The 27889-nt window shown below is 39.6% G+C and overlaps 1 protein-coding gene across 4 annotated transcripts; it reads right to left on the bottom strand.

The window, feature by feature from the left end:
- Positions 1 to 2620: 2620 nt before the first annotated feature.
- On the bottom strand, positions 2621 to 23886 carry SPI1 (Spi-1 proto-oncogene). 4 transcript variants are annotated; one of them, XM_065685217.1, is made up of 6 exons: positions 23570 to 23886; positions 17156 to 17249; positions 14844 to 14885; positions 9140 to 9327; positions 4206 to 4314; positions 2621 to 3486 (listed from the first exon to the last, which is right to left on the bottom strand). In XM_065685217.1, exons 1-6 carry the CDS (start codon positions 23612 to 23614, stop codon positions 3170 to 3172), a joined length of 795 nt encoding a protein of 264 aa, XP_065541289.1. In that variant the 5' UTR covers positions 23615 to 23886; the 3' UTR covers positions 2621 to 3169. The 4 variants fall into 4 exon arrangements, with proteins under 4 accessions (XP_065541289.1, XP_065541287.1, XP_065541290.1 ...); XM_065685215.1 differs by having other exon boundaries at positions 4206 to 4362; positions 23570 to 23884; XM_065685218.1 differs by lacking the exon at positions 14844 to 14885.
- Positions 23887 to 27889: the final 4003 nt, after the last annotated feature.

Genomic DNA, 27889 nt, shown 5'->3' with positions numbered 1-27889 from the left:
TCTCTAAAACAGCCCAAAGCTTCTGTTTGCACGTGAAACTTAATGGTAATAATTCAGCTTGATTAGGCAGCCTATTATCCTGACCAGTTTGATTGAATGGGATACAAAGGGTACTGTGGCAGAGAAGCATCATCGTTTGGCCTCCTTCACAGCTGCAACACATGATTATTCAGACTCTTTATGCCACAGATGAAAAACCTAACCAGAAACAGATGGGGAGTGAATATTTTTAGAAACAGTATTTCAAAGCATTAACAAGAGGAAGAGAAAAAGAATTCAACTTTGGAGATAAAGAAAACTTTAATCCTGCTCATTAAAGTATATTCAATAGTATTTTTAGAATCATTTTAATTATAAATAATACCATCTCCAGGAATAGTTTTCCTCAGATTCTTCTGTTTCCATTTCCATGTGACTTGTGGCCAAAACCAGTCTAAAATGCAAATTCTTCAATTCAAGTGCAAGTAGCTGCTTTATAACAATATTTTATAGTAACGCACACTGCTCAAATCATGTAAAGGTTCTTATTGTTTCTGTTTGTTTATTTTGATTTAGTATTATTTCTCTAACATTTATTTGTTTTCTACATAAGCAAATGGAAAACTAGGTCTCTGAGATGTAAGAAGGCTTTTTGACAAGCTTAAAATGGCTTTTGTGTTATCCTAAACATCTCCACAAGTTGTTCACCAGTTAGCTCTTTTCAGTCATCATAGCTTTCCTGTAAGAGGAAATGATCCTTCTCCTCCAAATTATAGTGAGAATGATCAGTTCTGCTTTTCAAGCTGTTTATGATAAAGATATTTTTATTAAGAGAGGAATTAATCCTCTAGTTTTCTTGAATATCAACTCTTTAAGTCTTACCCAGAGAGGTGGTGGATGTGCCATCCCTGTAGACATTCAAGGCCAAGCTGAATGTGGTTCTGGGCAACCTGATCTAGTAGAAGGTGTCCCTGCTCATTGCAGAGGGGTTGAACTAGATGACCTTTGAAAGTCCCTTCCAATGCAAATTATTCTATGATTCTGTGAAGGCAAATGCCTCTTTCTAGTAGCAAGTCAGTGGTGGAGAGTCATCATCAGTACCAAGCAGAAGAGTCCTGAATTTCTAGCTCAGCATTGAGGAAACCCTAATGATGTCAGTGTTGAGTGTTGTTCCAGGCTTCGGAGAGCTTAACTTCAGTATCTTCAGTTTCCATCCTACAATTGCAGCATGGATGCAGACGTCGTTTATGTGTGTTTACTTTAGTGAGTATGACATTGTGTCCTATAGGAAGTAAGTTCTTAGATTACAATTTTAGAAACGAAATGTCTTCTTAAATTGTTTCACAGCTTTGGCATATCCTATCCTTAATTGAATAAAACATATGACTTGGAAAGTATACATGGTCCTCAAAGAACACTAAAGAAAAGTTGGGTTGCAGGATTTTTTATGAGACTGAAAGACTATTTTTATTTCTTATTCTTGTGTTGGATAGAGAAAGTTCTGACATCTTCACCCACTTTTAACCTTCAGCTGATTTCTGGCATCGATTGATGTATTTAAGGTGTTCATGAACTGAGAAGTACTCTGTGATTTTTAATGTTTGGCTCCAACAAACACTGTAGCCCAGTGATGTCACCAGCCTCTTCACTTCCCCAGTGATTGTTATGTAGACAAAACTGACTTCATTTAGATGTCATTTCGAGAACTCACGTCTGTAAGAAGCTCATCACTTTCAACTATTTCTGGTTTCAGTGAGGAGCAAGCTCTGAAAAGCTTCAAGTTAGTTACATTACTGAGCTACGACTTCCAAGTTGTTATATTTGATGTATTCTTCTTAATTTCAATATTGTTAAAGAAGACCCCTCCATTCTAGACCAATCTCATTGCAACTCCTCTATTTGGAAGAATCATGATGATGTTTCCTGATTTCTGAGTGCTTGAACACAACTGAGATATATTAAATAATGTTAAAAATTAAAATGCTAATTTTCTCAGTGTTGGTTGACTTTTCTGTGTTTAGGTATACTGGGAAACTTTACTGTGGTATCTCAGTGGTTGAATGTTCCTTTATTTTGCATATCGAGTGTAATCTATGCAATGGAATTGTTATTAGTTACTATTAATTGTTTTACAGTAGGGATGAAAATCCACAGTCAAAAGCTTGACAACCTTTTGTGCTAGAATTCTGCAAAGACATGATTAAAAACAACTTATTTCCCAGAAAGGTTCATAAGTAAACTCAAGATACTACTGTGGAGGTAAGCAAGGAAAAGGAAAGAACAGGAGCAGGAAAATGAGTGAAACCACAGAAGAATATGGTTAATTGTTATGTTCTGAACCGGATAGAGCTATAAATGCCATTCTTGGTATAAGTGAAGAGATATTATTCAACTGGCAGGGCTCATTTGCACAGGAAAAATTTGTGCTGATATATGTATTTTAAAATGGACTTCATCATTGAAGTCTTTTTCATAGTAATGTATCTCACCTGTTATCTTTGTTAATTAGTTTGACAACATTGAAGGTGTTTCTAAGTAAATGAAGAAGTAGTGACAGATAGATAAAACCCTATAACCCAGTGTGCTTTTCATTCAGGTACCACACATAAACTTGTATCTGCATAACTGAACGCACGTGACGTCTGTTTGTGAAGCAATCATTTATTATGCAAACATCACAACTTCATTATATCAAATTTTATTAAATATGTACATGTTATTACTATTTAAAAGAACGAGTATCATTCCAAGATCTGCAAACTTCTCTCTAGCTGTGAGAGCTGCGGCAGAGCCTGTATTAATGCTAGTTTGAAAGCCGTAAGCTAATGCAGTGTCACTGTGAATGACACAGCACCACCTTTGAAGGCAAAACCTCATCAGCTGTATTCTTTAGTTACAATACAATCAAACAACAACAACAACAACAACAAAAAATCCTGACAATAATATATTTGTACATGGTTTAAATTTCCCGACTCTGTCCAACTTGTAGGATGGAAGCAAAGAATTCTGTCACGTTTAGGATTCTCAGATGCCGAAGAAGGAAATTCGTACCAGAAACATCTGATGGTAAATGCCATTTAAAGGCAGAGAAGGGGGCACAGGAAGCAAAGAGAAAGATACGTCCATCTCCTCTGCTGGTATCCAGCCAGGAGGTCTTAATATGTTTCTTGCTTAGGGTCCCGTGGCCTCAGTGAGGATAATGCTTCCTATCAGTGACCCCCCTTCCCATCACCTCTCCACTAAACTGGTAGGTCAGCTTCTTCTTGACCTTCTTCACCTCCCCTGTCTTGCCGTAGTTTCTCAAAGCCCGTGCCATCTTCTGGTAGGTCATTTTCTTGCGGTTGCCTTTCTGGATGCCCCAGCGATGTGCCAATGCTTCTTTGTGTTTGGAGGAGAACTGGAAAGTACCTTTTTCCTTGTCCACCCACCAGATGCTGTCCTTCATGTCTCCACTGCGAAGAAGGTCCAGAAGGAACTGATACAGACGTATCTTCTTCTTGCTGCCTGTGTGAGAGTCAAAGAAGAAAGGCAGTGGAGCATCAGGATTAGCAGGTAGACCCTGCTGAAACAGCAGAAAGTATGTAATTCATATAACTGTTTTAGCTAGCTAGCTCTAACTTTTAGCTAGCTAGTCATGTAACTGCTTCAGCTTGCAATGTTTATAACAATAGGCAGTGTTATAGTTGTGAGAGCATAATGTAGCTTGATGTACCAGGCAAAAGAAAGAAGAATTAGGAATTCAAAAGGCCAAGTCTTTGTTCTGAAATTTATTTCTAATTTGAAGCCAACTGAAAAGCATTCCTAATTTGAAACCATCTGAAGATAATTTGGGCAGGTTATACAGAACCTGTCTTTCAGGAATTGAGCAAACAGAGCTAAATGTCTTTAAAGATCAGTTCCTTGACCTTCTTGCCTTGGATTTCCCATCTGTTAATAGAAATTGCAGTATAAATGGCAAAAGCCATTATCCATTCTGGAAGCCTGAATAAGCAAGGCAGAAGAAGGAGGTGAGAGTACGTGAATAAATGGGATTTGAGATATAGACACAGTTATGGTCATAAAAGATTTTCAGGACTGGAGAGTGCAAAGAATCAGAGAACATGAAGTTTTGGCAGTGGGATAAAATACTATTACAGCAGTTCTACAGCTTTATTAGCTATCATCACGGTAACATAACAGCTGCTCAGCACATAGCTTGATGAAGTCCCTCTGTCTTCACTAACCTGTTTCTCCATGCATAATTCCAGGCCCAGGGTCCACACCATCAGTCTCCCCATCTGATACTTCCAGCGGGGGGCTCTGCCTCTCTATGTCCTCCTCATCAGAACTGGGCTGCAGTGGAGAGGAGTACTGTAGGCACATCCGAGGCAAATAGGACATCTTTGGGAGAAAAGAGTAGTAGAGGCAGGAGGTAGTGACAGAGTGGGGCATGGAAAAAGTTACAGAGAAAAGGGAGGAGAAAATAAGAGATACATGAGATTGTTCAGGGTAATACTGAGTGATGTAGTTGTTGACATTTATAATAAATACTATGCAATAAGAAACTCTTCCACCTAACAGTCAACACTTATACATGCACAAAGATGCATGTTTACATGAGGGAAGAAGGAATAAATTTTTCAAAGTCAGATCTTTCCCTTATGTTATATCCTATGTAAGTGATATTGCCCCTCTTCCTTCAAACCTCCCCAGAGCTAGCATTCTTCCTAATAAGTTTGTGATCCCTGCTGCCTATCCTCAGTGTAAAACTGCTTTTGAGAACAACTTTTTTCCTTACACAGGTCTTCTGGAACTGCTCTTTTAAATTTGAAAGAGCTGAACAGTTCTGCCCTTACATGGCTGCTTGGACTGGTTTTGGCTTTGTTGTCCTCTCCATTTCTAAGGCATAGTACCTTCCAACACCACTGAATCCCCACTGGACTGCATCCAGCTCTGGAGATGAGGTTACATGGGTCTGTCAGCTTCCTGTCCTGAATTTCCCCTGTGAGGAGGCGAATAGCCTTAGCACTAGGGTAAAGGATATATCACATTGTCTCACATTCTCTTTTCCAAAATGGCTCTCTAAAAATACCCTGTTAATGGGGATTTCTCATCTGCAAAGCTAGCAAACAAGTTTTTGTGCTAAATTGTCTTGCCCTTTTATAGAGATCTTGTCAGGACAGTGTGGAATATACCTCTGTTCTGTAAATTCTCAGTTATAATTTGGTTTGTTAGAGATTGTGACCAGTTTGGATCATAGAATCATAGAATCAGCCAGGAAAAGACCTTAAAGGTCATCAAGTCCAACCATTCCCCAGCACAACCAAGGCTACCACTAACCCATGTCACTAAGGGCCTCATCAACACTCCAGGGATGACAATTCCACCACTACCTTGGGCAGCCTGTTCCAGTGCCTGAGCACCTTTTGGGGAAGAATTTGTTCCAAATATCTGGTCTAAACCTCCCCTGGTGCAGCTTGAGGCCATTTCCCCTTGTCCTGGGAGAAGAGACTGACCCTCATCTCACTACAACCTCCTGTCAGGCAGTCGTAGAAAACAATAAGGTCCCCTCTGAGCCTTCTTCAGACCAAACAACCCCAGTTCCCTCAGCCACTCCTCATAAAACTTATTCTCCAGACCCTTTACCAGCTCCATTGCCATGAACTATTGCAGCTTCTTATTTAAGAATGAGAAACAGATCAGTCTGAGGGACGGGGAGCAAGAACCCAATTCCTACATTAAAAGAAAACCAAACAACACCCCTGAAGCCCAGCAGCATATAGAAGGTGGGTTTCATTACATGGGCCAGATTGATAGCTCTGGAAGGCGAGCTCCTTTTGAACCACTTTTCCTTCCCTCAACCAAGAAAGGATGTCTTGAACCTGACTCCCTTCCCAGGGGACCTTATGCACTGAAGCGTGGAGCGGGTGTTCATGAGTCACACCACCCACCCCACATCTGGCCCTGCAGGATGGTGCTCTTCAGATGAGTTTTGCACCAGCTTGAAATGTCCCAATAAGGAGTGTGGGCCACGGGCTGGTTTTGGGGTGCAGCGGCTGGCGGTTAATGAGTTAGCACATTGGCTGGAGGCGATCTGGCAGGAAGGCCAGGATTGGGTAAGAGTGTGTGCAAGCTTCCTGTCAGATCCCCAAGAGCGAAACTTCAGCCCTCACCGCAGAATCACCTTTAGGTTTTTACAGTTAATAAAGCTGCAGCCCAGGGGTAAGAAGGAAGGGAGAGGACAGTGCCATGGGGGAAGGAGAATGAGAAGGTGGGATAATGTCTTACAGTGAGTTTGGTGCTCCTGCAGAGAAAATGGTTGTGGATGCCTAGAGCGCATCATCTATAATGTGGGTGGTGCTGGGAGTAAGGAAACCACTTGTCTGGGGCTGGAAGGGGACAGTGGCAGAGAACTGCGCAGGAAGGAGGGGGAATGGTGTCTCACCAGCAAAGGGAGTTGCAGAGGCCAAGCTGGGGAGTTGTGTAAGCTTCCCCCACGCTGTGCCTACTTTCTCTGCCTGTAGTTTTGCTTACACTTGCTTTGTGCCTAAAACACAGCACAGGTCAATACATACACTGTCACACAGCTATGCTACAGAGGACCTGATAGTGAGTGTGAAAGAGCCAGGTTACTAATGCAGCTCTGGATAGAGAAAGCTTAAAGAAGCTGCTAGCTATTTTCTGTATCCTGGTGCTGTCTCAGGGTCTGTGGCATCCATTTGTGATTTTCCTCTTTCTAAATCTCTTTACAGTTTTCCACCTTTTCTTTCATTCTTCCTTCAGACTGATTATTCCTTTCTCAATTTATTATGTGTGAGATCACCTGCTGACAGGCTGACACAACTTTTTAAAGAAATCTTGTCCAAGAACAGCTTGAGCCTCAAATTTGATTTCACAAAATGAAGTGTTATCAACAGATAATTAGAGAAATATCGTTTCAAGTTCTTCCTTTATTCACTGTAGATCTGATATTGCACGGCAAGACGGGTGCAGTTAGTAACTGGCAAATTCAGCAGAGGATTAAAGGTTGCTTCCTGCTTCTGCTTCTTTGAAAATGCCTTGACTAATAGTATCTGTTGCCTAGGACTGTGGCTGAGACTAAGTTTGAACCTCAGAGCATGCCAAGTACCACTTACGTGAGCAAGTTAAAGTAAAAAGCCAAAGATCCCCAACTGGTAAAGACAAGGAGGGTAGTGGTGAATTTTACCTACTATTATCTTCTGCAGTTTGGTACTGGTTGGGGCAGAGAAAGCATAATGCTCTTTACCGAAAGTGGCAACAATATAAATTGTCTGTCTTTTGTCCTGAAATGAAGGGTGATAACTGAGTAGAATAAAGTGGGATAAGCAGAAGCACGCTCTAGGTTTCTGGTGATACTTCCAAAGACATCCATAAAGGGCTGGTGTTTATTCTTCGCCTTTGGTTGGAGGTAACGGTCAGTCACTATGTGTTAGCAGTTGCAGTGAGCAACTGAAACAACTTGAAGCTTCCCACAGACTGCTGTTCCATGAAGCATTTTTTATATTTGTAACTTTCTGTTCCTAATTCTTTGTTTGTATCTACATCTTCTGTTCTATTCCTGATTTTTTTCTGAGTAATAGGTGGCAAGTTTGATGGCTTGCAGTCAGTCAGTTTCCTGTTGACAGTGTTAACTTATTCACTCAACTTTTTTCTTTGTTTTTGACTACTAGATTATTTGTACCAAATTTCAGTTTGCTTTGAACATAAAAAGCTCAAAATGACAAGTCCATGCATGCAGTTTCCCTCACAAAACTCCAGCAATGGCACCATCATATGCAGCACTGTAACCAGCAGTAACCAGTCTGGCCTCAGTCCTGCTCTGTCTTGTATGTACCACAGCTGCCTTCCTTGGGATACTCCTTAGCACAAGATCACCCAGCTTCCTTACCACTCCTGGTAATGACTTTGGGCATATTCTTGCAGGATCAAGGTAAAAAGTGATCTCCACACCCACTTTGCTTAGTATCTTTGAGCATGATGGAAACCCTCATAACTTCAGCTTTATATAAGGATTCCTTGGCACTCTGGTGACTATCTTTACTGCACAATGGAGTATCTTTTTTTTACAGGGAAATGACTGGCTTCAGGTAAAATCTCAGCAAGACAGTGTGGTTTGGCTTGTGACTTATTTATTTTCAGGCAAAACAGAAGCAGATTGTCCTTAGCCTTTCTCACTGTGGTAAAATTACCAGTGACCTATCTGTGTTAGCATTTCTTGTACAGGTCATGTAAAATTGTAGGGGTTGCTTGGAAATATTTTAAACTTCTCTACTACTTTAAGGCTCAGAAGCCTTCCTAGTAGCCATGGATACCCTTGCTATGATAATGCACAGCTTCTCAGGTCCAGGTCCTCTTCAGAATTTCAGAACAGTTGATTTTAATTCTAAATGAAATAAAATTTTGACATTTCAAAAACCTCCAGAGAACGCAATGATCTTTTCAGGCACAGTTTGAGGAACTTGACTCCTTCTTGTCCAGATAAAAGGAATGCTTAAACCACATTTGTCCTGTGAATGTAGAGTTTTATATCAAGTGCTTGTGCAGTAAGAACTTATGTAACTGATTTCAGCAATCATAGAATCATAGAATAGTTTGTGTTGGAAAGGACCTTAAGATCATCCAGTTCCAACCGCCCTGTGCATGGGTAGGGACACCTCACACTAAACCATCTCACCCAAGGCTCTGTCCAACCTGGCCTTGAACACTGCCAGGGATGGAGCATTCACAACTTCCTTGGGCAAACCCATTCCAGTGCCTCACCACCCTCACAGGAAAGAACTTCTTCCTTATATCCAATCTAAACTTCCTCTGTTTAAGTTTTAACCCATTGCCCCTTGTCCTGTCACTACAGTCCCTAATGATTAGTCCATCTGCAGCATGATTAGCCCCCCTTCAGTTAGTGGAAGGCTGCTATGAGGTCTCCACGAAGCCTTCTCCAGGCTGAAAAGCCCCAACTTTCTCAGCCTGTCTTCATACGGGAGGTGCTCCAGTCCCCTGATCATCCTTGTGGCCTCCTCTGGACTTGTTCCAACAGTTCCATGTCCTTTTTATGCTGAGGGCAAAATCTATTTCACATAAGAGCATGCATTCCCTGACAGGTTATTTTCTTGACCCTTAATGACCATCCTATATTCTGAGAAAGGGCTGATAACCATACCTGGTGGTTGAGTCCAATGTGTGTGGTTGGGATTGTAGAATCCAAGACATGCATTTGTTCGATTTCCATGTGCCTGTACAGCTGCTGCAGCTGGGGAGGCTGTACACTCTGCAGTTCCGTGAAGTGATTGTCTCCAAAGGTCTCAAACTCACTGTGCATGTGGTGTGGATGGTATTCCCAGTAATGATCTAAAGAAATAACAATAGATGGTCTGCATTACAAGATTAAGAAACATGGCATTTACCTGTCTGGCATCAGTTCCTTCTCCTGTTGCTGTGCTTTGCACCCTCTCCACACCATTCTTGCTGACTTGTCTCTCTCTAGTGACAATCTATATAGATCCCTTCGTTTCCTAACCTCATAAATGCTTGTGGCTGGCCATTTTAACAAGAAGAATGCTTTCAGATGGAGAGGTGGATTTCAGTGATAATTTAGGATAAAATGTGAAAGGTATTAATGCTGGCACCTTTCCTAAGAAGAGGTCATAGCAGACTTGCATTTTCCCTCTTGAAGCCACAAATTCTACTGGTTTACATACCGCCATAGTCTCATTACACTCTTTCTCATGGCATGGGAAATGAGGAGATGCAGCAAATGTACAGACTTCTCTGCAATTATCTTCGGTCCTTATTTTACTTGGCTAGAAAAAGTGTAGGAATGCTGCAGTAGAGACACAGCACTTTGTGAGATAGCTCCTCTAAGCATGTGTTGGGATGTCACACGTTTTTCAGTACTAATGCAAGAGAATAAAAGAATAAACTGTTGCAGCAGTCTGGTGTACACTGCTTACAGTGACGCTAAATTCTGACACAGACTTTTTCTCTACCTTTTTTATCTCTTCAGGATGTAGGAAGTGTCTGTGATACTTTTTTTCAAAAACATAAAAAAACCCCTCAGATAATGACTTTCCTGTTTCCTGATGCATTTATGTTTAAATTTAAATTCCCTGTCATCTTCAGGTTTAATTTCTGGGTTTTTTTAAGTTCAATAATAAGCCTCCAACAGTTTTAGAATATCGTATTTGCTGCTCAAAAATTAAAATCTGCTGGAGGAAATGTGAAGCATTGCAAATTCTGTTTCTCTCTTACAGCAGCTGCATGCATCATTACATACATATTTGTGTGCACTCTGTTCTGTAAAATCAAAGTCGACCTCATGTCTTCTACTGTGACCAAGCTAGAAATTAATCTTTCACAGTTTAATTTTTAATGCATCATGTTATGCATGGCCAAAATTTCTTAATGATATTCAATGTAACAGTTTTAATTTACATCTTACTATTCCAAGTTATCTTTCCTCGTGTTACTAGAAATCATTTCTGTTATACCCTTCAAATATTTTCAGCTTGTTATCATTTTGTCTTACAATCTACTCCTAATTATCACTTCACCCTGCTGCATGTACTTAGCTCTCAGTCTTTCAATATAAATCAGTATATTAACCCCCCCCCATCACACTTGTGCTCTTCTCCAAGCTCCCAGTTGTTGCCATTCTTCTGATAATGTGATGGACAGAACTGAACATGTTGTACCAACTGTTCAGCCCGGAGAAGAGAAGGCTTCATGGAGACCTCATAGCAGCCTTCCACTAACTGAAGGGGGGCTATAGGGATGCTGCGGATGGACTAGTCATTAGGGACTGTAGTGACAGGACAAGGGGTGACAGGTTAAAACTTAAACAGGGGAAGTTTAGGTTGGATATAAGGAAGAAGTTCTTTACTGTAAGGGTGGTGAGGCACTGGAAGGGGTTGCCCAGGGAGGTTCTGAATGCGCCATCCCCGGCGGTGTTCAAGGCCAGGTTGGACAGAGCCTTGGGTGAGATGGTTTAGTGTGGGGTGTCCCTGCCCATGGCAGGGGGGTTGGAACTGGATGATCTTGAGGTCCTTTCCAACCCTAACTATTCTATGATTCTATGTGTAGTTGTACTGAGTTTATAGAGGAGCCAATTGTCTAATTCTGCAATATGATATTATGTATGGCATTATCTGGATACTACTGTGCAGTGAACATTTTTTCTTAAATACCAGCTTCATTCTTTCTCTCAGATTCGGTTTCCTCATCCTTCTCAACTTATGTTTCAAACAGTTACATCTAATCCCATTGAGGATTTGAAATCTGGGATAGTGACTTTGAATGTGGCTTCCTTTAGAGAGAACTCAGTGATATGCTTATACCAAACATAGTTGGTATGTGATTGGTACCTGAGAAGTTGTAATCTCTTTTAGCTGTCTTTAGGGATCAGGCCTATAGAAGCTTATTTGGAGGTTCTATTAGACCATTTGCCACAGTGCTTACTTTTTTTTGTCCTTCCTGCTTTTCTGATTCATGGATAAGTCATGTCACTGTATGTGAAAGGGATGGAAAGGTACTTACAAAAGCACACAGGGAGCTGCTGCATTACTTTGTCATTGCTTTGTTCTATAGTGCTTTCTGTGGCTATATACAGATTTTATATGCCAAAAGTATAATCGCAATGCACTTCTGCATGCTGTAGTGATAGACAAAACTTTTGTTTTTTCTGGTAAAACAGTAGGGTTTCTGAGTGCAAAGTACCCAGGTACTTTTACATTCACATCTGCTCCAACCCAGGAAATGGCAGAGTGTGTATGTTTGAATCCAAGGTCATCTAAAGCTGTGTCCTGTAGAAGGACTTGGGCACTTTCAGTCTGAAACTGTTTTGTTTAACTGGAAGACTGAGCCACACTAACTTGTGTTTTTTCTGAGCTAAATTACTGCAGATTTCTTCAAGCAGAACCAACCACTGAGTCCCCGTATACTATGGACAGCCCTGTGTAATAAATTGTTGAGAATACATTGCACCAGTAATCTATACTCTCGTCCTGACTCTGCTCCTTCTGCAGAAAGTCCTCTGTCAGATGGCAATGGGTATTTCCAAAGACCCCTTGACGTTCATAATCTGCTACAGTCAAAGAGATCAATGCACAGCTGTGAGGATGACAAAGCTCAGGCAAAAGTCTTTGAGGCTGTCAATGGCAGGTCTTCAGCTGTGGAATGTCTTACTGGCAGTAACTATGTGGCCAAGAAAGAACCCACTACCTTTCCTACAAGCATAGCCACGAGTATTTGTGTGTGCTCTGAGTGTCTACTTCTGATTCTTCTGAAGTATCTTTTTATTAGTCCTCATGGATGGGGTTTTGAGCAACCTGCTCCAGTGGAAGGTGTCCCTGCCCATGGCAGGGGGGTTGGAACTGGATGAGCTTTAAGGTCTCTTCCAAGCTAAACCCTTCTATGATTCTGTGGTTCTATACTTCAATTTTTGAAGCCTACGGCAAGGTTCCTGCTGCCTACAGAAGTGTTCTTTTAGACTCCTTCTTGGCAAATAAAACTTATGAAACACTATATATGCATATTCATGTTAATCACTGTGTGCTATTTAGCCTAGTCATTACCAAATTCCCTTTTCATGGAACTAGGTGCAGCTGTTAAAATACTACAATAGCATAGTACTAATAGCACAGCATTTAGGGACTCAACAGCAGTCACATAATACTAATGCATTACAAAATAAATCTATATCAGCAATTACTTCAACACAAACTTATGCCCAAATATTCAAGCTGTGACAGGAGTTAAAGCTGTTATTTCTTTCTAAATTACCTGTAATTTTACAGTGATGCTTAGGAAAAACAATATTAGTTTAGTTACATCAAAAGAGAAAATTCTGTCTCTACAAGCCCCTCTGTAGTTAACCAGCCTGGCTAAATTATTGCTCATGAAAACATAAAACCCCTCTAAATATCCGTGACTGCAGTTATTAGAGTTAGCAGCAGCTACTTATTCTATGTACTTTGTTATGTCAGCAGCACAATAGCCATTCTGTTCTCTCAAAAATGTTAAGGTGAAAGGAAGAAAAAAGAAAGGAGAGAAAAATTCTGGAAATGGAAAGTGTCTATTCTTTGGGTAAAGGCAAATGTCATTAAAAGCCAAGATATAGCTACACAATGGAGTCATTATGAGAAATTTCATGTGAAGTGAAAGAGGATGTGAAATAAATTCTCTCTTATAGAGACATGGAGATGGTGTTTGTTTTGGTCTTGTATGTAATGAAAGGTTAGAGGAAGGACAATCATGAACTCTGAGCTCCCTCTCGTAGCAGGGAGGATGTTAGCCTGTTGGGAAGCAACAGTGGACCTAAAGGCATTGTGTTAGTATTTACCACAGAGGTAGATTTTCATTCTACAAGTGAGAAAACATGACTGAACTTTCTCAGTCATCTTTTGACCATTGTGAATTGCTTTGCTCCTATTTTAATAGATGAATAATGTTAGAGCCAGCAATTAGAATGCGAAACAGGCTTAAGAAAGGTATTTATAATGAAAGTGGAGTAATAGGCTATATCTGCAGCACGCAGCACAAAACTATGCAGAAATTCATGAGCCAGCTCTTGAACCGGAAATGTGACAGCTCTGTCAGCACAGCACTCTGCCCGGACCAAGGAGACAACTTGTTGACATGGCTGTACTTGTGAGGCCTGAGCTAATATCTCCGAGTGGTTCTGCTCTGGCTGTAGAGATTTTCCGACACATTAGAACTAGGAGAGGGTTTCTTACACAGTGCCCTGTTGCACAGCTTTGATGTTCTCACTGTGTTTCGCTCATCTGAGAAAAGCTGGGAAAATAGGACACTGGAAAATTAATGTCTAGATTCCGTACAGATTATTTTCTGTTAAGTGAAATGCTGTGCTCCTAGGCAGTGCAGCAGTCTTGTTTGTAACGACAGTAGGATTTTATTACTTCTCACTTCACAAATGTCATTATTTTAATAATGCCAAAATATTTAAAATCTATGAGTCAGCAAAGCATGAGAATGGCTTTGAAGTGAGGGGATTTTTAAATGAAGTTTGGAGTTCTTTCTATTTTCCATATAGCATTTGAGACTAAGGTTCACATGTTTGGACTTTCCTCCACTTCTGTGTGGGCAAAAATCCTAAAAAAGTCAAAGCTGGGATTCTTGAATGATCATATTACCATGGTGGGATGAAAATAAAATCCCAGATCATGAAATCTAGTAAGTTCCATGAAGCCAGCAACAAAGTGAACAAGCATCAGCATTCAGCTTCGTACAAAAAGTGATTTTTACTAAACCCATGAAGTTTAGTAATAACTTAAGAGACAAAGCTGCTGTGGAATTTTGTAATTACTAAGATTGCGTTAGTGTTACAAAACAGGCTGTATTACATTTACGGACTTACTAGCATACAGGCTTAGGGCGGGGTGATGGACTAATACCTGATCACTTGTAGTTTCTGTCCTCCTTGGCTGTGTTTCTGTGTTTATTACAGTATTTACAAAATGGTTAAACTACAGCATACAAAATAAATGCAACTAATGCACATTGTGATGAACATGTGGATATGTTTATGGTGTGGTTTTGCTTGTTAAATTCACTGTTCACTTATTTGCAATGATCTACACATTAAATTAGTGACACGCTATTGTGTGTACTTCACTGCCTACTCAGGTAAACATGGAGATAGGGTTGCTTTCAGCATTGTGTTCTAGAAAAGGGGCAGTAATGCATGTAGCACACATCTTTAGATATTGCCATCTTCCTGTCACAAAATTAACTTGCTAACAGTGAGAGGGAGGTAGTCTGACACTTGAGCAAGACCTTCTATTCTGTTAGCAGTCCCTTGTCAGCAAAGTCAGAAGTATTATTCCATTTGTAATATGTATTTACTTTACCTGGTAGCTTTTCTTTGAAGTCCATAGTGGTATTGAGTAGACCTGCAAAATTATGTTTGATTTATTGCCAGTGATCACACTGTACCCCAAACTGAACATCTCTCTCACAATTCTGTCCTACTTACTTATTCTTTCATCCTATCTGATCATATTCTCAGCTCTTTCACTTCACTGGTCCCACTGCTGCACCTTATTTATTCTTTTTCCCCACCATTTTTCAGTCATTGTGCTTTTACCCACATTGTTCTAAACATTTAGTACATACTTCTAAAAGTAGTTTATGGTGTCCCTTTCCTGCTCTTCTGCATGGCTCTTCTCAAGACCCACTATTTCTGTCACATTAACAAAATGAAAGCTAAAGTTGAGTTTGTCGGGGTTAATAGGAAAGAAGCAAAACATGCTAATTTGTGCTTTTCACTCTCATTTGTATTCTTTGGTTGTTCATTGGTCTTTTGGACTGTGAGCAATTCAGGCATGCAGAGGGTGTATTAGACATTTAGACATTTAGACACAACCAACTACATTACATGTGCTTTCATAAACAAAGATTTGATTGAAATGTGCAGGCTGGGATTAAGTTACCTCTTTCATAACCACTTACTGTAGGAGCTAAACCATTAAACAACAAGGTTTTGGGTCTTTAGGACAAGTGCAACACAAGTCTAGACAGAGTCAAATTTCTGTTCAAAGTGGGTGTTTAAGTACTACTTAGGACATTACTCAAAGAGGTGATTGCAAGTTTTTGTTGTGCTCATTATGATGAATAAAAATCATCAGATCATTAACATAATGATTTTAACATTAACATAATGATCATTAACATAATGATTAACACAATGATCTGAGCAGTTTAGCTTAGTAACAGCCTTCCAACAGAAAATATGGATATTAAAGCAGGTGTGATAATAAGATTATGAAAGACAAAGGGATGTTGTTGTTTTATGTAACCTAGGTTTAATGACAGAAAAGTTATTTTCCAGTGCTTTTTCCTACATCTTTTACAGTCCTTGTTTAATTGTCACAATTGCCTTTTGAGATAATAAACATTATCCTCATTTTATGGGTGTGTAAACAGGTAGACGTTGTAAAAACCCTGAATTTCCATGTGGAATTTGCTGGGGTTTATTCATGTGACTTGACAGATGCCGTGAGATAACTTATAACAACTGAATTAATTCTTTGTCTCCAGGCATAAAGAATATTACAGGTTTTTCTTAAATGCAATGTAGAGAACAAATTTAGGTAGGAATCTTTTCCAGTTAAATGCTCAGAACAATCCTATTCTGTAACTTACTCTCCCTCAATGTAACTTTTGTTTCCACAGACAAAGCAGGGCTATGCTGTGGAGTTGTTAGATCTCTTAAATTAAGCAGTGATGGGTCTAGTTGCTCTATCAGTGGGAGTCTTTTAGGGAAACTCCAGGATCTGAAGGGACTGCCACAAATGATACAGTAGAACGGTGCTTTTCCTTCCTGAGTCAATATTGACTCTGATATTTCCAGGGCGGTGTTGTTGGACCATTGTATTGCACAGGAGACAAAATTCACCAAGCAAGATTCTCCTGTCTGCAACGATTTAGAGTCCAGTGCACAGATAACATGAAAATATAAAGACAAGAAAGCTTTGAAATCACATGCATAAATTGAAGCAATAAATAATCATACAGTATTTTTATATTAAGCCAGGTTTACTTCTACAAGGAAATTTTACATAGGTTTAGAGAGAGGAAGTACTTGGGTGCACTGGAGGAAGAGTGAAAGTTAAAGCTAGGTGTGGCAGCATGCAAAAGCGATCAAAAGAAAGAGAGAAACATGTGGAGTTGAAAAAGGAGTTTAAAAAGGACAAATAACAAAGAAACATAATTAAAATAAAGGCACAAATTGAGCGTTCTAGGGCCTATGCAAACAGCAGTTGGAGATGGGAACACAAGAAAAGAAATACAGTATTACAAACCCAGGTCATGAGAGAGCTCTGAATCAAGCAGAGTAATTTTGATCTGCAGGGGTAAGCAAAACCACAGTGAAGATAATGCAGGATAGAGATCATGAGATCCCACCTTCCTGGCAATGTCCTAGAAGCTCCTTGAATTATTCAGTGCTTTCTAAAATTCTCTTTCAGAGAAACCATGTTGCAGTTCTGGATTGGAACAGTGCCATTAAGCAGACTAAAATACTGTTGGTTTCTGAACTGAAATTATGAGCCTATACATTATAGATCACAGCAACGTTTGCTCTTTTCCTGAATGTCCTAAAGTGTCTTTCCTGTGGTATCCCATGAGACTTTATGCTCCAAGGAGGTATTTTTTAACTTACCACCGTGACTGTCTCCATCACTGTTGAGATATTGGTAATAGTCATGGGGCTGTCTGTAGAGGTCTGACTCATAGGGTACCATATCTTCAGAGGGCTGCAAAGAGAAGAGGAATTTTTAGAGTTGTGAGATGATACAAATCCCTTCAAAATTATTCATAGTTGGTGAAGGGGAGATGCCAACACATTTAATATTGCCTAGGGAAAGAAGGGGGAGGCTTCAAGTTCTTTTTGAAACAGCAGGAATAAAATGCTTGACACCAAACAGTAGTTTGCAAAAGATAAACAAATAATCCATCTCCTTAGACCCAATCTGTGTGGCACAATTTGTCCCGTGATATTACACAAGTTCTTGATATCCCACCCTCCAACCTTCTCTAGGTACTGCTTAAAGAGCTGTCTTGGACATCAACCACAAGCCAGGATGCCATCACACCAGCACAGCAGGGAAACCTTCTCTTTGGTAGTGACAGGTATTTGTTATTCCTCCTGTGCACAAAAGAGAAAGCAGAAACTTGTCTTGCCTAATGACGATTTTCTGAGTGTTTTTAAGAGGTCTCATTAAATGGTGGCAGTTTGTAGGAGGGTAATGGTGTTGACAGGGGGCATAAAAACATATTATTTCTCTTTTGTTTTCCAAGATGAACTGTAAATGTTTGCTGGTTCAAATCAGCTGCACAGGGCTGTTAGGTATGCACAGACAAGACTTAAAAAGTGGGGCAGATATTGAGTCATGACCTATTGGATGCTTAGCTGTAGAATTAAAGCCCTTCCTATCTTAAAACAGCTGACATAGGGTAACTTTCCCACTTGTCTTCCTTCCCACTCCTAGTACTCCAGTGTTAATACTCTTTAACATCTTACGTTGTTTCAATAATGGTGGTCTGTTTATTATTAGTTGTGCACAATTCTGCTGCTTTATTTGATGCTTGGTTTTTCTTTTTTGAGAATGAAGATTTAGAGCAGGGAAATGTCCTTTACAGGACTTTGCTAAGCTTTGGTCCAGTTAAGTTCAATCTGTACAAATTCTTATGGTGTCAACAATAATGTAGAACTCAAAAGCCTTCTGCTTTGTGTTCTGAAAGGAAATTATTTCTTGTAGGTACTAATAGAAGCATTTTTATTCCATTACTAACTTCAGATTTTAAAAGAAAAGGACAAATATTTGAAACAATAAAATAACTTAAATGATGGGCATATTTTTAATGTTTACCTGTTTATACGTTCATATGCCTATCTGTATATCCCCTCCATAAATCTATCTCATTATTCGTACACCAGCATTTTGCAAGTTTAGGCTACGGTGACAGCATGCCAGAAATGCAAGTGAGCTTCTCTTTTTCTTCCTCCTCTAGACTACTGGAGAACCCGACACCTAAGGCAGCAGCTGCCATTAAAATCCAGATGGAGGTGGTAGATAAGCAGCTGGCAGGAGGAAAAGATTTTTCTCCTGGTGACTACTACATCAGAGTTACCACTGCTCATTAACTCTGCTGTTAAATTCGAGTTAACTCCTTCAGTTCACTCTGGTGGAATTTGGGGATTTAAAGATTGTCCTTTTCTAGGACTGTGATTTCTAGGATGACATGGATGAAATTGCATCAAGAAAAAGAGAGGCTTATTTTGAGGGGATTAAGGTGTTCATGGGCATCAGATCCATGGAATATTGAAACCCTCAGGCGCAAATCCATTGCCTGGCTGTCTGTTCCCAATATAATTGGTGGTGATGGTAATTGTTTTGGAAAACTCCTGAGAAGACAATAATCAACAATAAAGACAGTATAAGGGCAAGACTAAGTAAAAGAAGTAATCATTTAATTATAGGGATACCAGTGAAGGGACTCATCTTACTTCCGGTCTCCAGAGGACATAGGTGCAGTCTTCCTTTTCAAATCCATAAAATTCCAATAGACTTGCCCTTCATCTACACGAAGGTTTAATGGGAAGTATAACTTATTCCCCAAAGGTCAAAGGAGACAGTACACCATGGATTCTCTCTGATGCTTCTGGTGTTTCTCTACATATTTTCTTTGTGTTCTCTCTAACCATGACAGATTATACGCATTCACTCATCCCCATTCCTTAGACCAGTAGTGTACTCCGATCTCTGACAAGAAAAAGTATTTCAACTGTGGTTTGCTTCCTTCAGGATAAAGTTCTGAAGGGAATTTCTACTCTTTATTATCTTTTCAAATTAATTCACCCCACTCTTCTATTTTCTTTCCATAAATATGTGCTTTCTGATAAATTACGTCAACCTGAACAATGTATGCAGTTTTTAACCTTCATATCAGAATTGTCAAGTTTTGATAGCTCAAAGGAAAGCATTCATACTCTGAGAAAGGAGAGACTTCACTGTCCAAATGGAAACTGCACATCATACTCTTTGGGAGAAATGGAGGTTAAAAAAGTTATATATAAATAATTTCTTTTTAACTAAAATACTAGAATCTGAAATTATCAAAATTTTATACCTAAATACATCAAAACTTGTGTCTCTGATAAATATCCTGCCAGAAGTAAATAGATTTCCAAAGAAATTAGGGTCCTGTCAATCTAAGCTTAATTTGCTATGTCTAAAATATCCACTGCTACAACAAAAACTCTGTACAGAAGTATAGCTTGGCAGGAAGGCCAAGCATCAGTCCAAAAGTAGATAAACAATACGTATTTTAGGCATGGGAAAGAACATTTGACTTTTCCTAGTTGTGTTCTCCCTTTGTTGTCTCTTCTTCTCTGAGATACTCCAAACTCCTCCACTTCAGTCCTATATACTGTAACAGGCAATTCTTTCTTACAATTTTGGAGCTGAGAATGAAGTATTTCTACCATTCAAAAGGTAGTTTTACAAGTTCAGAGGTGTATTCAATGAGCAGAGATAGAGGAAGGTGTGCTAAATAAAAAGAAGTGGTTCCCTTAATATTTACAGACTTGGCTAACTGTGGAGTGATTGCAGACACTCAACATCTAAAAACCAGTCTGCCTTTACATAGATCACTGTATTTTTCTAACACCCAGTTTTAAAAGTCTGGGCCTTTAAATCCCATTGCTATACATTGTGGGAATTTTCTTCCTTGAATTTGTTTTCTGCTCAGTGACCCATGTGATAAAATATGTATGTGTGTATCTTTGCTAACTCATGCAATCTAGACTAATCCATCCCCACAAAGGACTTGAATTGGCACCACTTACCATCTTGCTGCCTGAGCTTCAAGGGTGCAGTAACAAATGTGGGAAGATGTATATTAAATATTTGAAAGTTTAAGTATCATGAACTTAATCAGATGGTGGCTAAAGGAGGTGGTACAGAATGTACTGTCTCTGATTTTCTCCATCCTATGGGAAAATGGGATATTTTCCTCTGTTTGTTAAAGAAACTATTGCCAAGAACCTGTTTTTAATCTCTCTCTGTTTTTTTATTAAAAGCTTTTTCTCTAGTTTGAGAATAGGTTTCACCATGTGCTGCTGTTGCCTCTTGTACCAATCTTTACCCACTTGCCCCATCCGCCCCTGGAACCTCCCCACCCACACACCCATTTCATCATCTTGCTAACAGCACTTCCATGACACTGAACTGTTTTTGTTTCCCCCAACAAAGAGCAAAGAATGGCTTATGTTACAACTTAATATTTAACTGATGTCAATGGCCATTTGTTCTGTCAATTGTTTTCATCTAAGACAGTCACAGAAAGCTTTGTTATTCATAGCTGTGGTCTGAAGTTGATATCTCCTTTTGTACATGCCATGAGGTACAGCATATTATCTAAAACCATATTCCAACCTCAAGCAAGAGGTCAACAAACAATACTTTATCTGTCGCAGGCTTTGGTAAATGGAGATTTACCACCATCTTCCTTCTTTGCATTGAAAACCAAGGGAAAAGCCACAAAACCACTTGGAGAAGCTTTGGCTGACATTGGTTAAGAGAGATACAAGGGACTTAACTGAATAGCAATCTGAAAATTCTTGGTATTCACCAAGACTTTGTCAGATGATTCCAGGTGATTGTAAATTCACTAAAAGTTGATCCTTTTTTGTTATCCTAACATAACTATTCACTGGCATGTGATTCAGAATTACTCCACACAGTTTCCAATGATGTGCTGCTGAGACAAGTTTGAAGGCCCAGATTAACTATATTTCCTTGGAAAAAAACTACAGTATAACTATTTTAGAAGAGATGAGTAAAGGTATTAGCATAATCACCCACTGGGGCTGCCTCATTGGACCATGCTGGCAATGCAGTGATGTGGAACAGAGCTTTCTGTAAGGCATTTTTGTTCTCACATGAATATACTTCTATTTGAAGCTATGATTTCTACAGGTGGCTACTTAGGGATTCACATATAACTGGGGCCCTCTTTAGGCAAAGTTGTTTGACTTAATAATTTTTGGCTCTGTAGCACAATTAGATTCTGTCATGCACTGAAAACCATGGGCCCAGTTTGCAAACCTTTTCCATACAAAAGTCCTTATCTTCAGAGAAAGATGCAATACTCTTAGACCATTTAAACCAGCAGTGTTTTCCAAATGGAGGATAAGAGTTTCCTCACATAGTCAAGAGAAAGGCAGTTACTGAACCACCCTCAACTGAAAGAGGAGGGGCAGTGGAGGGAAGTATTGCTTCACAGAACCCCCTGTCTAGAAAGGGGCTTATGGGTCCCTTCTGAAAAAGTCCCAGGAGGCACAGACATTTATAACGAAGTTGTGTGGGGCTCTAACTTGCGGCGATCAAAATGCACTTAAAACAGTTTTGAAAATACGAAACACAAATGATTAATCCTGGAACACTTTAACCACAAAAATAAAGAACAAATTGCCCTGTCAAGTGCTCCTGTAGGACACAATTGTGTTTTCACTGCCTGTGGTATCATTCATGTGAACAGAATTCAGCCAGAATATTAACTGCAACACAAACTGCGGGCCAGGCTGTGTTAGATTTTCACTCTATTTATCCTGTGTGTGCACTGGAATTCAATGCTGAAAAAAGAGAGTCCAGAAAACTTGGCTATGAATGAATGAGTGGACAGAAAATTAACAATTATTTACTCTTTTTAAATGGAGATGCTGGCTTCTGGGGTAGTTGAGGACAAGGTTTGGGTTTCTTTTGAAATTTATTTTAAGTCCAACACGTAACGTACTGAGAAATCGCTGTGTACTTTTTTCATTTTCTCAGTTTCTTTTCAGCTTTCTGTCCTGACGCATTTACAGTAGAGTCATTGGGCAATTCGGTGAAGTAAAGCAAAAAAAAAAAAAAAGAGGAAAGATTTTTAGGGTCTTCTCACCCTTTGGATAGATGTGAGGTTTCAGGGACACTGACGGTGAACTGCTAGAACAAAGGGTCTCCCAAAAAGAAGACATATTTTCAGTGGGCATGGATACCAGACATGAAAGGAACTCAAGGGGCTATCTCTCTGGGTGGAAGATAAGGAAACACATCCTTAGCCTTAGCAAGGATATGTCTTTTTGTCCTTAGCAAGACAAAAAGAATTCATACAAGTCTTGTTAAAAGGACTCTTGGATCTTCATTGTCTCTTTCTGTTTTCTAAACACAGACAGCAATTACTGTAGGTCATCTACCACATAAAAAGCCAAGTAGAACACCTTATCTGACATCTCTTCAGCTTCTACAAACTTCATACAATCTAATTAGGGCCTCTTTTACCCAGTCTGTTTAGAGATTTCCCATTCAGGTTTGTTTCTGAAGAACAGGTTAGTGACATTACGTGCTTCATAAACTACTTCCAAACTCACCATACAATAAATTACAGCAGTGTAACAATGTTTCAGAGACAAAGAAATGATAAGCACAGCCTCATAAGCACACAGAAAAGTTTGTATCTTAGAGAGCACACTGAAAGACCCACTTAAGCTGTGTGGATTTTTAACTCTCATTCACCAATTGGTTTTTCATAACAAGTGATGGTTTTTCATAGTAAGTTACAGACTTAAATGCCATCACTGCAAAGAGCAGAGAGTCCTAAAATCTGCAATATGTAAAATCAGCATTCAGCAACACTTCTCTCGCAGATTGGTAGATAGTCAAACACACAAGCTATGTCAGAGACTCCAGATTATTAAGAATTACAATGAAGAAAGACTCGGCCTTATATCACAAAGCCAGTACTAAAGGAAAAGATGTACTGACTTGCTATGCGCATACTATACAACAATACCATACATTTAATCTGTGAAAACAAATGGAGATCAAAAATCAGATACAAGTTTCAGGAGGAAATGTTAATTTCCCATTCATTGCAGTGCTGTCACTGGTTTTATATATTGACCTAAGCCCAACTTCCTGGCATTACAAATACAGACCAAACCAGAGATATTCTTGAATAATAAACCTGGTTTACTTTGCCTTTCACTACTGATCCCAATGATCAGTATTAGGAATAAACCTCATATACTCACGGGGGGAATGAGGGGAAATCCTTCCATTTTGCAAGCTTGCAACATTCAGCCAACTTCGGAGTGAATTTTTCTTAATTCAGTTTTCAAACATCCAGAAAAAGTGACTTGAAGAAATCACATGAAACAAACGAGAAAGGAAAAAAAGAAAAAATAAAGTGAGATCCTTGGACTCCGTGAAGTCCTTTTGCTGTGATGGATCTCGGGATAGGAGAAAGACCCTAACAAGTTCTTATTCTTTGCCCTAATAGTTTCTGAGGTGAACTTCCTGAGCTGTGTGTGAAGTTCCTGATTTTATTAAATGTCTGTAGAAGGGAGATAGCCCGTGGGTCTATCAGGGGCTGTGACATCACAGCTTTGAGACAGTTTGCATAAATCTCATTGCAGAGTTGCGGCGCTGGAACAGGAAGTCTGCCCTGAGCCATGGGCAGGTGCTTACTGTATAATCAGCAACCCAGAGCCTGGGCCTGCTACCAATAAACAAGCACATGGGTGCAGCGCTCTGGGGAAGACTCCGTGTTTCCCACTGTAGATGAATCAGAACGATGGGGCTGCTCTCTGTTTTAACAGAGGTACCGTAAAGACACAGTCCTGACAGCTTCTTTGAGGACAGCGCAGTGGCATAGACTTGCTTTGATAATAGTCCTGTGTTGGAATTGGGTGGCTTAGCAGAAAGTTAAAAAACAGTGTATAGTTTCAAACATACAGTCTTAGGTTTCCCCAAAAAATCCTGATATTAAGCCCGTGAGACTTTCTTCATAAACTTTGCAATAGAGCAAAATTATGTAGTGAAAGAAACAGTCCTTTCATTTGTTTTTTTGTGATTTCTTTTCTTTTCTACCTTGTGCAAGGAGAAAATGAGTGGGGAAACAGAGAATGTATTACATGTCCCATGCAATGACTTGACATCTTTCAGATCCTGACTGCCTTTAACAGCAGAGAACAAGATTTGTAAAGGTGTATCTAAACAGTCAGGTGCTAAAATTTCTCTTAGAGATTTTGTGTTAGCTCTTCTCACATGGTGGTCTCCCCACACTTTATCCCACTGTTTTCCTTGCATTTGGCTGCATTGAACAAATGCCTTTTATACTGAGGTTCTGGCAGGGGTAACTGGTCCGTAGGGGAGGATGTAGAGGATGGGGTGTTGCTACAAAGGGAGAACATTCTCATTCTGCAAAATGCCTTTTTGCTTCACAGTTAGTTACTAATGCCTTGGAAAAAGCGAAGTTGCTTTGTCTGGGTTGTTCCCCTTCAATCTATGCCTATGTGCCACAGGTTCTGCTTTTGAAAGTAGCCCGTTCACCACTCACCTGGGTCTACGGGTGAGGGGGAATTTCAGCCACTACAGACTTCCTTGTACACTGGTAAAACCAGAGGCTGCTCACAAGTTCCTCTCATTCCTCACCCTAAAGGAACTCAGCAAGCAAACCATATTGGCAATCGGATAAGATCAAGAACATGATGGGAGATTAACTCACCAGCATCAGTTGATACATAAGCATTTCATTCTTATTTTATTCATACCATGAAATCTTGACTTTAACCTAGAAATAACCAAGCTGCTAAACAGTCCACTTCTTGTGGTTGAGATGGTTCTCCAGTCTCCTCTCGGATACCGGCCTGGTAGTGATCAGACCCACCTTGGGGGAAAGGAGAGAAGCAAAGTACAGTCCTGATGATAAAATTCAGTGCAAACAGAGGACAAGGGAGTGAACAACGTCATACACAAATCTCAAAGTGTGTATTAGACAGGTGATAAAAGTAATTGTGGAAATTGTGTCTCTATTAAAAAGGCTATTCAGAACAAAGAAGATATGCTATCTGATTCATCATACTGAAAGATAGCTTGAGCAGCTACTGGGAGGTTTAAAAGCATAGTGTTTCACACAGAAAGGCTTCTATTAAAGTGGAATGCAACTGTATTTCATACGTTGGGGGATATTTCTGCACTGTCTCTTAGCACAGGAAATTACCTAATAAGGATAGATACATCGCACCAGCCTTACTGCACTCAGGGAATGCTAGATTGCCGCTGTTATCAACCAGGTTTAACATGGGAGTAATCATGAGTGCACCGTGGTTGTCAAGATGAAGAATGAAATTGGTTTTCTGTAGGATGAATTAGAACCAAAGAATGTACCATAAAGCTTGAGCACCAGCAGAAAGTCCAGAAATTTAATAATAATATTAATAAGCTTCCTAAGAAGGAGAGTTATTTCTATAAACAGAAATGCTAAAAGTGAAATAAAATGCTTGTTTACACTATCGTATTTGTATAAGAACATTATTAGTAACGATCTTGCTAAAATTCAACATAAATTGCTTTCTTCCTGTTGCATATAGGGTGGTTTACCCTATGTTTGTAATCACAGAATCTTCCTACTCCTAAAGGAAGGCCTACTAGAGACGATACTTCTGGCCCAGTGCATTGCAGTACCTTATTAGATGATTTACATGATGAAAACAGAGGAAGTTATCAAAAGATTGTGTAGTAGAGAACCAATTTCCAGAGGCATATGGTGTGAACTGCTACTCACAGAGTGTAATCTGACCTTCAGAAAGGCTTTTGAAGTAAGGTAGAGATCCTTCTCCATTTTGGGAATCCGGAGAACTACAGAAAAACCTGCTGAGTTGAAAGATTAAGTTTCTGAATGATTATTTCTGAAAACATTTAAATTTCATATTAATCTGAGAGATTTTCCCTCTAAGCATCACCTCACTGTGTGCAGTTTATTGAAGCAGCTCTTCCCCTACTTTTACCCATTTATTCTTCAAGCTATTTCTAACCACAGGCTACCAAAGCAAAAGGGTTTCAACTCGCAGCCACATCACAGAGAGGTCCCGCTACCTCAAACCTTGTTTGGTGTTCAGAAGGTAATTTTTCACCCTGCTAAAACCACATAAAACATCACTCATCCTGAAGTCTTTAAATCAGAAGCAGGTGTTTACTGTTCTGCTACTGAGCTTTCTTGCAGCAGTAAGACAAGAACTCTAAGCAAGGATTCCCTTATATGTTCCATATTCTTCACAGAGCTATGTTTTCCACTGAACTTGTTTTATGCTGATGTAATAAGGTTTATGGGTCTTGTATACTATCCTTTAACACTGAATATCCATTCAGACGACATGCCCTCTTCTCTTAAGAGAGCCTATGGGTCTCTCCAACTGTGGAACCAGGGGGTCTGGAGCTCTTGCGCACAATCCTCTACATTTAACTCTTTGTTACATAGGCTACTGAGTTGAAGATATGAGTTGAGATATCTTTGTTACATTTTTCCATAATGAGAGGGTAGGAGCCCAGAAATGGCTGCTGGAAGTTACTGGCTGAGAAGAGTTTGTTACCACTTTTTCTCATGTGGAGCATCACCTTAGGATCCTTAACAGACTGAATGCAAACTTCACTATGTGCTCCCCTTTCCACTGTTATACAAGTCACTGATGCACCCTTGTGATACCCACAGGTTTATTACCATAGCTACAGTTGAACAAAGATGTTTCCTCACTAGGTGGGCATCCCCACCTAGAGTTGATGAAGTTCCTAGTGGCAAAAAAAGTGCTTTTGACAGTCCAGCTTTCAAGATTTCCTGAGTTTTACGTAGCAGCATCTCTATAAGGACTTTTGCCAGTGGGAAATGTCATTAAAATATCAGAGTCTTAACTAACGTTGCTATATTGACAAAGATTTTCAAGCTTAGACCAGACTAAATCCATATCAGAATGAAGATACCTATTTTCACTGAGAGGAAGAGGAATAATTTGAGTCAGTAGTAATCCAGAAAGCCTCATGGAATTTTTAAGAACCATTATGGTGTACAACCACTTTTAGAAATAAAAACCACTTATTTCTCGTTTTATTGGTAGCTTTGAGGCTGTCCATAAAGCTGAATTCAGCAAAGAAGGAAATGTCCCTTTGGCAATTTATTTGGCTTCAAGATCTGTTTACATCTCAGCTACATTTTATAATCTACTCAGAAAAACTTAGTTTGGTTTTATGGCATTTTCAAATAGCTGTAAGATTTTATGCCAGGTTTTAATGATCTTCTGCATTCTGCAAGCAACAGATTTTGGGTTTACACATTCCTGCTCGTTTGTAGTCATCTAAACTCTTGTACCTTTCAAGCAAATGACATGGAAAAGTGCTCTAATACCATCTACTCCTGAAGTCTACATCCAATCTACCATTAGCACCAGTAAGATGCAAGCAGTATAGTCTACCACCCCTTCATAGACTTGTGCCTTCAACCTACAGTCCCAATTGTGGGTTTCTCCCACTCAACACCCCCCCCCCCCCAAAATCAGATACCTTAATAGTGAAAGTTAAGC

The sequence above is a fragment of the Lathamus discolor genome, chromosome 6, assembly GCF_037157495.1.
Source record: "Lathamus discolor isolate bLatDis1 chromosome 6, bLatDis1.hap1, whole genome shotgun sequence".
NCBI classification, from domain to species: Eukaryota; Metazoa; Chordata; class Aves; order Psittaciformes; family Psittacidae; genus Lathamus; species Lathamus discolor.
Note: the sequence above shows the minus strand (reverse complement) of the source record. Positions and strands in the feature narration are given on the sequence as shown.

Bases quoted from the DNA above. Each gene is read 5' to 3' on its own strand.
- SPI1 (XM_065685215.1), bottom strand. From the start codon at position 23,614: ATGTTGCAAGCTTGCAAAATGGAAGGATTTCCCCTCATTCCCCCC. The intron at 17,250-23,569 runs GTGAGTATATGA...TTCTCTTTGCAG, and splicing joins GATTTCCCCTCATTCCCCCC to CCCTCTGAAGATATGGTACC. The intron at 14,886-17,155 runs GTAAGTTAAAAA...ATAATTTTGCAG, and splicing joins TGATGGAGACAGTCACGGTG to GTCTACTCAATACCACTATG.